Source organism: Doryrhamphus excisus, linkage group LG9 (genome assembly GCF_037039965.1).
Source record: "Doryrhamphus excisus strain RoL-2023G ecotype Guam linkage group LG9, RoL_Dexc_Guam_v1.1, whole genome shotgun sequence".
Taxonomy (NCBI): domain Eukaryota; kingdom Metazoa; phylum Chordata; class Actinopteri; order Syngnathiformes; family Syngnathidae; genus Doryrhamphus; species Doryrhamphus excisus.
The window spans coordinates 21,515,868-21,527,352 of NC_136365.1; the positions used below are offsets into that span (position 1 = coordinate 21,515,868).

The window sequence follows — 11,485 nt, forward strand, 5'->3', positions numbered from 1 at the left end:
TTTTAATGGTATTAACTGTTGTTTATAGAATTATTGTTCATTCTACAAACAGCCAATATTGTCCACACAACACTGTAGATGACGAAATATGAAAACCAAGTTAACAGTCATTATTTATTGTGTGCATTAAGTTGATATCACTCATTCATAACATTTCACTTATTTATTTTTTTAACTTAAATTAATTAGAAATTTACGTCTTCAAATGTGAGCTGGTCCCCTAACTGTCGTTATATGTCATTTTGTTAAAAGATGTTATTGCAACCTCATAATATGACTAATGTAATGAGAGAGTGTGTGTGTGTGTGTGTGCCTTCCTTCCTTACACGGCCAGGGGAGAACCACGGTGGTCTCGCGGGGGTCTTCGTGTCCATGTTTGGGCCGTACTCTGCATCCATGCGTGCGGCGACCAAATATGGAGGCAGCAGCGGCAGAATTCCAGAGGAATCCTCGGACATTCCGGGCGTTCGTCGGCGGGGAAGACAAACCTCCGAGGCCGCCTATAAGAGAGCCGAGCCGGGGGTCCGACTGGCACTCCTTCGGCGACCACCGAGATTTCAATTGACTCACATCGGGACACAACCCGAGGTAAGCGGCTGACAGGAGAAAGTGAGTAAAAGTTAATTTTAATGAGCAACAAAGCGACTCGTTAATGATAGTTTAACTTGGAGGCATTTACTGACTCGAGAAAATGTTAGAAACGAGCGAAAAGACAAGTTTTTAAAGACGATATGTACTTTTTTTTTCGCTCATGTCTGCCTGCTGCCTAACATTACAACTACCTTCATTTAATACAATTGACTAAAAAATACTTGTGTCCAAATGATTGCCGGCATAGGCTATGTTCGCTGAGCAACACTTGGACGCCTCAGTAGCCATGTTTACATGAGAAGTCTCCATGCACCGCTATAGTCAAACGGCATAGTCAATGGGGCATGCGCAGTAAAGCGTAAACATCAACATCACGTGATACCGGCTTCCCAGAGTTTTTCTTTCACTTGTTGGAATAACTCCGCATTTCGAGTAGTTTTTCGACCCCCCCAGCCTTGAAATTTAGTTTGGATCATAAACAAACTTTCAACGACAGTGCAGTTCCGATTGCTCGCCTTTATTTTTAAAACTGAAGAAGGTCTCGAGCTGCCTGTTACGTCATATCTGAGCATGCGCTGAAAGAATGCACCCGGGATAAACGTAAACAGAAAAAGATACAATTGTTGCTGTAGTACAGGAGTTCTTAAACTTTTTGATGTCGAGACCCAATTTTGTCATTGTCCCGGGGCCCATTAAATACTAACACTATAGATTTAATTGATCTCATCAATTTGTTTTCAATCATGAACCAAATCCACTCAGTTTAACAAGCTAACAAGCTAAAACCGGAATAAAGTTTAATGAATAACATGACATGCTGAAATCTGATCATCACAAAGATGATTAAACTTAACTTTTGCTAATAATTCATGGAATAAATCAAGCAAGAAAAAATGTGACGGCTTAAGGCAAGCTTATTAATAACAAAAATACCAATATTTAGATTTTAGCTTTAGATAGCGTCAGGCCACACTCCACACACTGGCTCGCTTCCTCTATTTACAAAAGTCAGGATTGTACTTACGTAAAAAATGTCGTCTTTTGGGGGGAACTGGCACCACTTTGGTCTTCATTTTTTTGTTTTAAGAACTTCACCATTGCTAGTTGTAGTTGAATGTCTTCTTCTGATTTTATGTGAGCTTGTTAAACAACTGACTGACACACTACCGCCACCATCTGGTCGGAAGCTGCACTGTTATTGATCGTCTTATGGATAGCAAACAGTAGCTATGCTATGTTAGCCTACCTTGTCTTCAGGCGAAAACCTACTAATGTTTTAACGTTTTTGCGGCCCTATAGGTGGCGCTTGAGGTCCAAGTTTGGGGCCCGGCCCTATGGTTAAGAATCACTGCTGTAGTAAACCATAGACATGGATAAACGCCCTCATCTAGCACTGAGCCGTACGTCAACGTCGTCACCATATTGGATGTGTCAAAGTGGCGCTGTCAATGAAAAAAAAAACGTGATTGTGATTGTTTTTGATGTGTTTTTGGTTTCCTACATATATTAGTACGTGTGTGAATGTATAAATTAGATGAATAACTTAAATTTGTTTGTAGAAAGGCGCTAAAATAAGTACATTAACTTGTATTCATTTACAGCCAGCCTTGACACATCCAATATGGCGGCGATGTTGATATAGGGACAGTAAAGATCTGTTCAATGGCAGCCATCTTGTAAACAACACAAGAAGACTTAAAAAATCATATACATCTTTTTTTTATTCAACTTTGCACTTTTATTCTCTTATTAACTGTTCACATCTATTAAGTTGTTACTGTTAATTAATAGAGAATTACTAGTTTTAGCTACTGTTTAGCTACTGTGCTAACTACTGTTTTTATGAAATGTGTTTATGGAAAATATAGGAATTGTAGCATACTGCTGAGTTTCCTGCAAAATCGGGCGCCATGTGTGATGACGATGAGACCACCGCCCTCGTGTGCGACAATGGCTCCGGCCTCGTCAAGGCGGGCTTTGCCGGAGACGACGCCCCCCGTGCTGTGTTCCCCTCCATCGTGGGGCGCCCCCGTCACCAGGTTGGCCTCATCGTGCTGTTTAAATATTTTACTAGAATATTTTAGACATTTTCCTGTCTCACGACCTGGACGCTGCTCCCTGCAGGGTGTCATGGTGGGCATGGGCCAGAAGGACTCCTACGTAGGCGACGAGGCCCAGAGCAAGAGAGGAATTCTGACCCTGAAGTACCCCATCGAGCACGGCATCATCACCAATTGGGACGACATGGAGAAGATCTGGCACCACACCTTCTATAATGAGCTGCGCGTGGCCCCCGAGGAGCACCCCACTTTGCTGACCGAGGCGCCGCTCAACCCCAAAGCCAACCGTGAGAAGATGACCCAGATCATGTTTGAGACCTTCAACGTGCCTGCCATGTACGTGGCCATCCAGGCTGTGCTGTCCCTCTACGCCTCAGGCCGTACCACCGGTGAGAAAGGAGCTTTTTTATTATTATAAAACTTTATTTCACAATAAAGTTTTCATGGTCTTTTTGGGGTCTCCTTTCAGGCATCGTTCTGGACTCTGGTGATGGCGTAACCCACAACGTGCCCATCTATGAAGGCTACGCTCTGCCCCACGCTATCATGCGTCTGGACCTGGCCGGTCGCGACCTGACTGATTACCTCATGAAGATCCTGACTGAGCGTGGCTACTCCTTCGTCACCACAGGTAAGATCTCGATATTAACAGTGAGTCCTGTCACGTCCAGCAAGCTGCGGTGCTCTCAAGATGACGTACGTGTTTGTTCTCCTCCGCAGCTGAGAGGGAGATCGTGCGCGACATCAAGGAGAAGCTTTGCTACGTGGCTCTGGATTTCGAGAACGAGATGGCCACCGCCGCCTCCTCCTCCTCGCTGGAGAAGAGCTATGAACTGCCCGACGGTCAGGTCATCACCATTGGCAACGAGCGCTTCCGCTGCCCCGAGACCCTCTTCCAGCCCTCCTTCATCGGTTTGTACCACAGGACCTTCTTCTGACAAAGAACAATGGACAATAGCATGTTCTTGTTGCAGGCATGGAGTCTGCTGGCATCCACGAAACGGCCTACAACAGCATCATGAAGTGCGACATCGACATCCGTAAGGACCTGTACGCCAATAATGTGCTGTCGGGAGGCACCACCATGTACCCGGGTATCGCCGACCGCATGCAGAAGGAGATCACGGCACTGGCTCCCAGCACCATGAAGATCAAGGTGCTCATCTTTAGAAACGGCAGCACAAAAGGATAACGAGTCGTAAGATGATGTTTAAACCACAACAACCTCTCCTTGCCTCTGCAGATCATCGCCCCCCCAGAGAGGAAGTACTCCGTCTGGATCGGCGGCTCCATCCTGGCCTCGCTGTCCACCTTTCAGCAGATGTGGATCAGCAAACAGGAGTATGATGAGGCCGGACCCTCCATCGTCCATCGCAAGTGCTTCTAAGTGCCTCCTCTTCCTCGCTACAGTCCACATGTACATATGTTATTTATTCCTTTTTACGAGCATGATGGTGTGAATGTGAAACAGAAGAATGTCTTCTCAGTGTGTAAGCAACTGCCCGGAACATTAAAAAAACATGCAAAAAGACCAAAAACAAGAACATATCAAAAGAAATAAAATACTTTTATTTTCACACATGATGTCTTTGTATTTATTGTAGTGCTGGACAAAGATAATATCGAAGAAATTAAAAACCTGAATTCAGGAAAAAACCGAAAGAAACAAAAAAAATAAATAAACTATGTAGTTTTACTTTGGAACCGCTACTTTTCCGGTTAATCTTTTATTCTGAAAGTCAACCACGGAAGCCCTTGTCAGTGTTCAAGCTAGCTTCATGTCTCCTGTCTGCGCGAGGTAGGTGATGGCCGTCTGTTAACGACAACACGACGCTTTAAAAAGGTTCGGTGAACACACCGAACACCTCCGGGAGGACTTCCGGGTGAGTGGAACCATTTTATGTCGCTGTGTCGTCGTTAACTTGGTCATTTAAGGCGAACGAGATTAACGCAGCGGGCAGGTGCGTAACGGTGGGTGGGAATGTGTGGTGTGCGCGCCCACACGCTGTCATTTCGTTTTAAGAAATTAGCAGGACGCTAACAAAGGTTAAATATACAAATATCAACGTTTTATAACACAATTAGAATGACTGGGCTCATAAATAAAAGGTAGCTAGGATACTCTGATTAATCATTCATGTCGTTTCCGGTGACAGCTTGACCTGTCACGAGACCCTAATTAGCGCAAAGCCTCTCACTCGGGGGCGTGGCCACCTGCCTGATGGTCTCGTCAATAGAGGAACTTACTAATAATTAGTAATAGGCCAGTATAGGCTCCGCCCCCCTGGTGTAGCCAATAGATGACTATAAATAGTTTATGGAAGGAGGCGGGACTTCGGTATCTTTCTGTCCAATCAGCAGCTATGTTGTTTGTGCTGATGCTTCAGTGACCCTGAATCTATGGCCATGGTGACCAAGAAAGTCCGCTCCGAGTACATGAAGCGGTTCCGGGACCCCAAATGGGAGACTTTCTCCAAATGCTACGAGGACTCGCTGAAGTACCGCCTGACCCGCCGGGTCATGGAGCATTCCCACAAGCCGTGGTTCTGGGAGGGCTGGGATCGGGGCTCGGAGTCCAGCGGCTGGTCCACGCCCCGGTTGAGCTGCAACAAAGTGGCACCGCTGCAATCCAATGATGGAGACCAGCTGCCGGACCAGCCCGGGTCCAGTCCAGACGCCAGGCAGCCATCGGAGGACGGCGTGGACGCGGTGGTGGCGACGGAAGTGGCCGTAGTCGATGCTACGCCGCCAGCAGGTGGTTTGAGGCTAAAAAATATTTGGTTCTGTGGCATTTAGCCATCTTATTGTTTCCATGGTAACCACTGACAGGAACTATCAAGTCAAACAGGAAGTGATTAACTTTCTTCCCTTGAAGGGGCGGAGACAGAAAATGGAGGTGGATCAGCGACTGTGGCGCCTCCTTTAAACCCCGGCGAGGCCTCCGATGACACCGACAACGGGCCGCTGCACTCGCCCTCCTCGGACGGTGAGATCGCCAACCCGGTGCCGAGGCGACGTCACCGCCGCCGCACGCCCCACTCGGATGCGGGACGCTTGGACTGTTCCCACGGCGACAAGTCAGCCGCCGTGAGAAAACCTCAGCGGGCCAAGAGCCAGCCGCCTGCCAGCTCGAAGGAGAACCGCTGGCCTGCGGGGCGACTGGATTGGACGGAACGCCATGACAGGACGACGCCCAATCACGTAAGAGATGTTTACTCTCGGCATCGCACGCAGTCCGCCGTCTTTTGCAAGACGAGTCGGCCATGAATATTTAAACGGAAACGGGTGTCTCCTTCCACAGAGTCACGTGTCTGACGCCTGCGTTCAGACACGCCCACCCGACAAGCGCGGCAGTGCGGAGCGGCGCCGGGCGAGATCGGCCGACCTCGACAAGCTTCGGCGCTCGCAGCTGGCGGACGAGCGCTGGGTGACCGAGTACATGCGCTGCTTCTCTGCACGCACCAGGTAGACAAGACACGCCCACAAGCCGAAAAGACAGGAAGTAGTCTGACATCTTTCAAAGTAAAAGCACCCGTGTGGCGCTTTTAACATGAGCCAGCAAGAACGTGAGTGATCAGAATAATCACATTTTTACCAGCACTCAGATTTTTACATTTACTATTAATATATTTATTATTATTATGTGTTTAGCGCAGGCCTCACAGCTAAGAAACCCGAGTTCAATTCCACCCTCGGCCATCTCTGTGTGGAGTTTGCACGTTCTCCCCGTGCATGCGTGGGTTTTCTCCGGGCACTCCGCCCCCCCCCCTTCCAAAAACATGCTAGGTTAATTAGCGACTCCAAATTGTCTATAGGTATGAATGTGAGTGTGAATGGTTGTTTGTCTATATGTGCCCTGTGATTGGCTGGCCACCATAATTATCAGACAAGACGCACCCCCCTTTTTCTTCTTCTGTCTGTGCAAACTATGCAAACACTCCAAAGTGAAGATAAAATATTAGTTATGACGTTTTTAGCGACTCATTTGAACAACTCATGCGACTTTGATTGTTTTGCAGCGTAACTTATGTATTTTGTAATTTATCGATATTGAACACTTGACAAAAAAAAAAAAAAAAAAGATTGTCGTTAAAAAGCTAATGCTAATTAGCTGCCGGAAAGACAAATAATTCACTGAATGTTTGCAATGTATTTCATATTTCAACAGTGGAGGTCAAAGGTCACATTGCTACTTATGTCTGAATGTTGACAATCAAAGCTGACATCAATGTTTACATTGTACATACATCAATAAAAGTACATATTTAATACGTGACCTTTGTCTCCATTACGCATGTTTGTTCCGACCAACAAAAAGGTCAGTGAACACAACATTTGGATTTTTAAAAAATCAAACGTCTGTTGGTTTATTTTCAACAAATGTGATGTCAAAATTATTCTCAGCAAAAATGAGAAGTACGGCAAAAAAGAAAAATCATCAACTTTTAAAGTTTAGCTTAAAAAAAATAAAAATAAAACGCTCACGGCAGTCCAGCTGCCAGGATGCTGCCAACCAGCGTGCGATCCTTCAGAGCGTTCTCCACGTCCTTCTCCTCGATCTTCAGGAACACCTGCAAGGCACAGGAAGTGGCTGTGTGAATGGCGGCAAACAGGAAGGAAGGAACATTGGATATTAAATGGAAATGGCATTGAGGGCAAACAGGAAGTGGCATGGCATTGCGACCGGATGGGGGCAAACAGGAATTGAGTGGGCAGCAAACAGGAAGTGGCATTGCAAGTGAACGTCAGCAAACAGGAAGTAGAATGGGTAACAGAACATCATTGAGAGTAAATGATGCAAACAAAAGTGATGTGAGTGAATGACAGCAAACAGGAAGTGGCATTGTGACTGAATGACAGCAAAACAGGAAGTAGAATGGGTGACAGAACATCATTGAGCGTAAATGATGCAAACAAAAGTGATGTGAGTGAAATGACAGCAAACAGGAAGTGGCATTGACGGCAACCAAAAAGCGACATTGTGAGTGAATGACAGCAAAACAGGAAGTGGCATTGTGACTGAATGACAGCAAAACAGGAAGTAGAATGGGTGACAGAACATCATTGAGAGTAAATAATGCAAACAAAAAAAGTGATGTGAGCGAATGACAACAAACAGGAAGTGGCATTGACGGCAACCAGGAAGCCACATTGTGAGTGAATGACAGCAAACAGGAAGTGGCATTGACGGCAACCAGGAAGCACCATTATGAGTGAATGACAGAAAACAGGAAGTAGAATGTTGACAGATCACAGAGTGAATGATGCAACCAGAAAGCGACATTGTGAGCGAATGACAGCAAACAGGAAGTGGCATTGTGGGGGGGGGGTGCTTACTTTGGTCAGACGTGCTTCTTTCGCCTTCTTCAGAGCGAAAACTCCTCGACTCTCCAGCAGCGTGCAGAGCGACAAACATTCCGCCTGGCTGACTCCGCCCACCTGCCGCTGAGCGCACAGGCGGCTGTGGACCTCATGAAGCTGAAAGGTCAAAGCGTGACGTCTTTAATAAAAGATGTGAAACGCCAACATGGCGGTGAATCTCCACGTGGGAAAAAGCAACATCTTCTCACCTTTCCGAGGAGGACCTCTTTGCTCTTCCCGCTGCGTCCCAGCAGCAGGAGGCAGCAGACGAGAAGTTTCTGCTGAAGAGGGAAACTTTCCCCATCGGAGGCGCCGCCCTGCGACGCCATGCGGTCGCCGTACACCTCGGAGAGGACGCGTGCTACTTGAGGGACGCTCACGTGAGACTCTGCGCCGCTACGGTCGGCGCCGTCGGCCGCCCTCTTCTTCCTCTCGTCAGACTCCACGATCTCCACCGCTCTCCTGCGGACACAACTCATCAGTTCCTGAGCCAAGCCAGCGACGCCACGGAGACGGCGAAAAGTCACCTGCAAATATCCAGAGCCTTCCTGGCGTCTCCCGACACGGCCGAGACTTTACGGGCGCAAAACTGCACGGCGGCGGCGTCCAGGATCCCGCCCACCGATACCTGCCGAACCAGCACATGAATAAAAGAAACCAAACCAGGAAGTAGTCAGTGTCTCGTGGCGAGGGCGCTACCTGAGCAAGGCGGTCCTGAACGATAGCGGTTAGCTCCTCTCGACTGTAGGGGGGGAAGTTGAGCAGCTGGGGGCGGCACCCGGGACGCGCCTGAAGTCTGGGAAGGATGCGGTCGGTCAAGTCCAATGCGTTGGCGATTCCTGAGGAACGACACCATCAGAACCGAAGACAGAAGGAGAAAGAAGATGGCCGCTGCGGCATGCTCACCAATGAGACAGAGGCGGGACTTGGGGAGGTGGGGCCACTCAAAGATGGTGTACAGGACATCCTGGCATTTACTGTCCAGCTGGTCCAACTCGTCCAGAACCAGAAGCCTGCGGAGCGTAGTCAAAGTTAAAGCTTCTTTTATGCCACAGTTTGACCCTGGAACAGATCATTTCTATATACTGTACATTACAGGGGAAAAACAAGGTATTTTTGTGTCTAGTTACTTCAAGTATGAAGTAACGTTGACTCACACTGCAGGTCCTGGTCTTGTCAGGTGACCCCGCAGACCTTTGTGTCCTCCCGACACTTTCAGTTTGTCGGCCAGCAGCGGGAAAATGGCGTGCGAGCTTCTCAGGCTCATACAGTTGACCACCAGCGTGCGAACGGACGCCATTTCCTCCTGGAAAAACAACAACCCCAAAACACTGAGACGCTGTCAGGTGACTTCTAGAAAGCGCGTCCTGAAGCGGACTCGCCGACGCCAACCTTCATTTCCTGCAGGACACAGTTGAGGCAGGCCGTCTTGCCGGTTCCCGGCGCCCCGGAGATGTAAAGGCTGCCGGGGAGGCTCCGCAGGGCCTTGTCCTCCAGGAAGGAGCGGATGGCGGCTCGCTCGTTCTCTCTGGATAAAAGACGTTCCGGGACGGCGGTGTGGAGCGCCTGCTTCACGCTCAAGAACCTGGACTCTGAAGAAGCAACTTCCTGTTATGATCCGTGGGTGTTCACGCCACAATAAGACAACAAAATGACGCACTTTCTGCACAAAGTCGAGACGCCGCAGGCTTCTTCTCCGGACTCGGTCGTGCGGGACTTCCAGAAAGGACTTCCTGTTGCCTTGGTGATGAAGCGGTGACGGGGGAGTTTTCGTCAAAGGCCAGACGCCGCGGCGACAACAGAGACACTTTGCGCTGTTTGGGTGGAGACGCCATCGGGGTGGCGGCCATATTGAGGATGTTGTCTTCGCCTTCGTGGGGACAAACAGTTTCATGTTAGCATGGCGGACCCAGCCGCTCGATCTCTGATGCTCACCTGTGCGTTTCCGCGGGCTGAGGGGCAGCCTGGCCGGCGAGGGAGGGGGCACCACGGCAAGTGGTCTCGGTGAACGTGGGGACAGGGCGGCGGCCTGCTGCCGCCCAGGTGAGAGCGGCCCCATGCGGTCTTCGAGCCGGGCCGGTGATGGGGGTTCACACTTGTCATTTTTGGGGGCTTTGGGCTTCGAGGACACCCGGGAGGACTTTCGTCTGGGGAAGGGCAGAGTGGGCTGTGTGCGACCCTGTGAGCGCGTGCTCGGCATTTTCTCCACCTGACCGGAAGTAAAAACACTCAACGTCACGAAGGACTTTATCTAAAAAAAATAGCCTGGTTATGCATTTAGCACAACATTAGCGACTTTAATTTAACCACATTTAACACAGCCAACATAATCACATTTAAAGAGTAGTTTGGAGTTTACATGCATTTATATTGTCGTGTGTTCGCTATACAGTTAGCATGTAAACAAAGGAAGTAGTTCGTTTTATGGCGCCAAACGAAGGAAACACATATTTAGACAAAATCACCGTGACTAGTTTAAGTTAGTACTTCTTCTAAACACTGGTACTAGTACTAGTAGTACTAGTACGAGTGCACCACTGAAAAGGAATACTTATATTGTAAGCACAAAGCACTTTTTAGCCGACATGCTGTAAACAATTGAAGCACAAACTACTCCTTCGCTCAACATTCGTTCATTCGCCATATTAAATTTTGATACTTTAACTTACCCACCCTTGGATTAAGTATAAAAATATCTCGTCGGTGAAACGTTCGAACGTCCTCGTCCTCGAAAGTCCACACAAACCAAACTTTTGCGCCAAATGTTCTTTGCCTCCGAAGCAAAGCAGCTGGTTCCCGCCGGCAGCTCTCTGATTGGTCCGTCCAGGCCTGACAACAGCTGGCCCTCGGCGCTCATTGGCTCATCCCGAGACTGGATATTACGTCATATTTAAACGCCCACCAAGGAGCTCCTTGGCGGGAGATTCGTCAGTGTAGAAAGACAACATTTCCCGGCAACTTTTGTATAGTTGATTAGCGCGTTTGGTTAAAGATTAGATTTTCAACTTCACTTTTAATGGCGCGTTACGTTATTACGGCAATATTTGAAGTTATCTTTATTGACAACAGTTTTTGTTGGTGCACAGTATACTGCTATATATTGACGTTTAACATTTAAATTTAACTTTTACTTACTGAGGATCACACAATTCAAAATTATAGAGCTGCTTAACGGACCCGAGGGAAAACTTTTTTTTGTTTTGTTTTGTGTTATTACGACCCCAAATTTGGTCATGGACTTCCGCCATTTGTCACAAACAAGAAGTCATGCTCTAAGTTATACATAATTCCTCATATTCAGTGGCCATTATTATTTGTTAAACCTTTGATCAGTGACACTTTCATCAGCAATTACATTACATCCTCTTAATTATCAAACCAATAAAATGCTGCTGCGTCAACGTCATCACGTACCGGATGTTTGCATTGCAGCTTCAAAATAAGAGCAGCAGTTTGCGACAAGCTGTGGACAC

At 47.8% G+C, this 11,485-nt stretch overlaps 3 protein-coding genes across 5 annotated transcripts; 2 read left to right on the plus strand and 1 right to left on the minus strand.

The window, feature by feature from the left end:
- The first annotated feature begins 324 nt into the window (after positions 1-324).
- Positions 325-4,224, plus strand: acta1a (actin alpha 1, skeletal muscle a). The gene is made up of 7 exons (XM_058079822.2): positions 325-588; positions 2,460-2,630; positions 2,716-3,040; positions 3,121-3,282; positions 3,372-3,563; positions 3,626-3,807; positions 3,895-4,224. Exons 2-7 carry the CDS (start codon positions 2,502-2,504, stop codon positions 4,036-4,038), a joined length of 1,134 nt encoding a protein of 377 aa, XP_057935805.1. The 5' UTR covers positions 325-588; positions 2,460-2,501; the 3' UTR covers positions 4,039-4,224.
- A 176-nt stretch (positions 4,225-4,400) lies between these two features.
- Positions 4,401-6,992, plus strand: ccsapa (centriole, cilia and spindle-associated protein a). Its single transcript, XM_058067342.2, has 4 exons — positions 4,401-4,534; positions 5,039-5,406; positions 5,527-5,852; positions 5,953-6,992. Exons 2-4 carry the CDS (start codon positions 5,052-5,054, stop codon positions 6,118-6,120), a joined length of 849 nt encoding a protein of 282 aa, XP_057923325.2. The 5' UTR covers positions 4,401-4,534; positions 5,039-5,051; the 3' UTR covers positions 6,121-6,992.
- cdc6 (cell division cycle 6 homolog (S. cerevisiae)) lies at positions 6,750-10,873 on the minus strand. 3 transcript variants are annotated; one of them, XM_078793658.1, is made up of 11 exons: positions 10,686-10,873; positions 9,948-10,263; positions 9,673-9,882; positions 9,405-9,604; positions 9,170-9,318; positions 8,919-9,025; positions 8,712-8,851; positions 8,540-8,640; positions 8,222-8,474; positions 7,989-8,129; positions 6,750-7,222 (listed from the first exon to the last, which is right to left on the minus strand). In XM_078793658.1, exons 2-11 carry the CDS (start codon positions 10,210-10,212, stop codon positions 7,133-7,135), a joined length of 1,656 nt encoding a protein of 551 aa, XP_078649784.1. In that variant the 5' UTR covers positions 10,213-10,263; positions 10,686-10,873; the 3' UTR covers positions 6,750-7,132. The 3 variants fall into 3 exon arrangements, with proteins under 3 accessions (XP_078649784.1, XP_057923289.2, XP_057923281.2); XM_058067306.2 differs by having other exon boundaries at positions 6,751-7,222; positions 9,948-10,221; positions 10,686-10,872; XM_058067298.2 differs by having other exon boundaries at positions 6,751-7,222; positions 9,948-10,221; positions 10,682-10,872.
- Between the last annotated feature and the right edge of the window lie 612 nt (positions 10,874-11,485).

Bases quoted from the DNA above. Each gene is read 5' to 3' on its own strand.
- acta1a (XM_058079822.2), top strand. From the start codon at position 2,502: ATGTGTGATGACGATGAGACCACCGCCCTCGTGTGCGACAATGGCTCC. The intron at 2,631-2,715 runs GTTGGCCTCATC...TGCTCCCTGCAG, and splicing joins TGGGGCGCCCCCGTCACCAG to GGTGTCATGGTGGGCATGGG. The intron at 3,564-3,625 runs GTTTGTACCACA...TTCTTGTTGCAG, and splicing joins CTTCCAGCCCTCCTTCATCG to GCATGGAGTCTGCTGGCATC.
- ccsapa (XM_058067342.2), top strand. From the start codon at position 5,052: ATGGCCATGGTGACCAAGAAAGTCCGCTCCGAGTACATGAAGCGGTTC. The intron at 5,407-5,526 runs GTGGTTTGAGGC...CTTCCCTTGAAG, and splicing joins CGATGCTACGCCGCCAGCAG to GGGCGGAGACAGAAAATGGA. The intron at 5,853-5,952 runs GTAAGAGATGTT...CTCCTTCCACAG, and splicing joins ACAGGACGACGCCCAATCAC to AGTCACGTGTCTGACGCCTG.
- cdc6 (XM_078793658.1), bottom strand. From the start codon at position 10,212: ATGCCGAGCACGCGCTCACAGGGTCGCACACAGCCCACTCTGCCCTTC. The intron at 9,026-9,169 runs GTGAGTCAACGT...TACGCTCCGCAG, and splicing joins ACAAGACCAGGACCTGCAGT to GCTTCTGGTTCTGGACGAGT. The intron at 8,852-8,918 runs GTGAGCATGCCG...GTCGTTCCTCAG, and splicing joins GTCCCGCCTCTGTCTCATTG to GAATCGCCAACGCATTGGAC.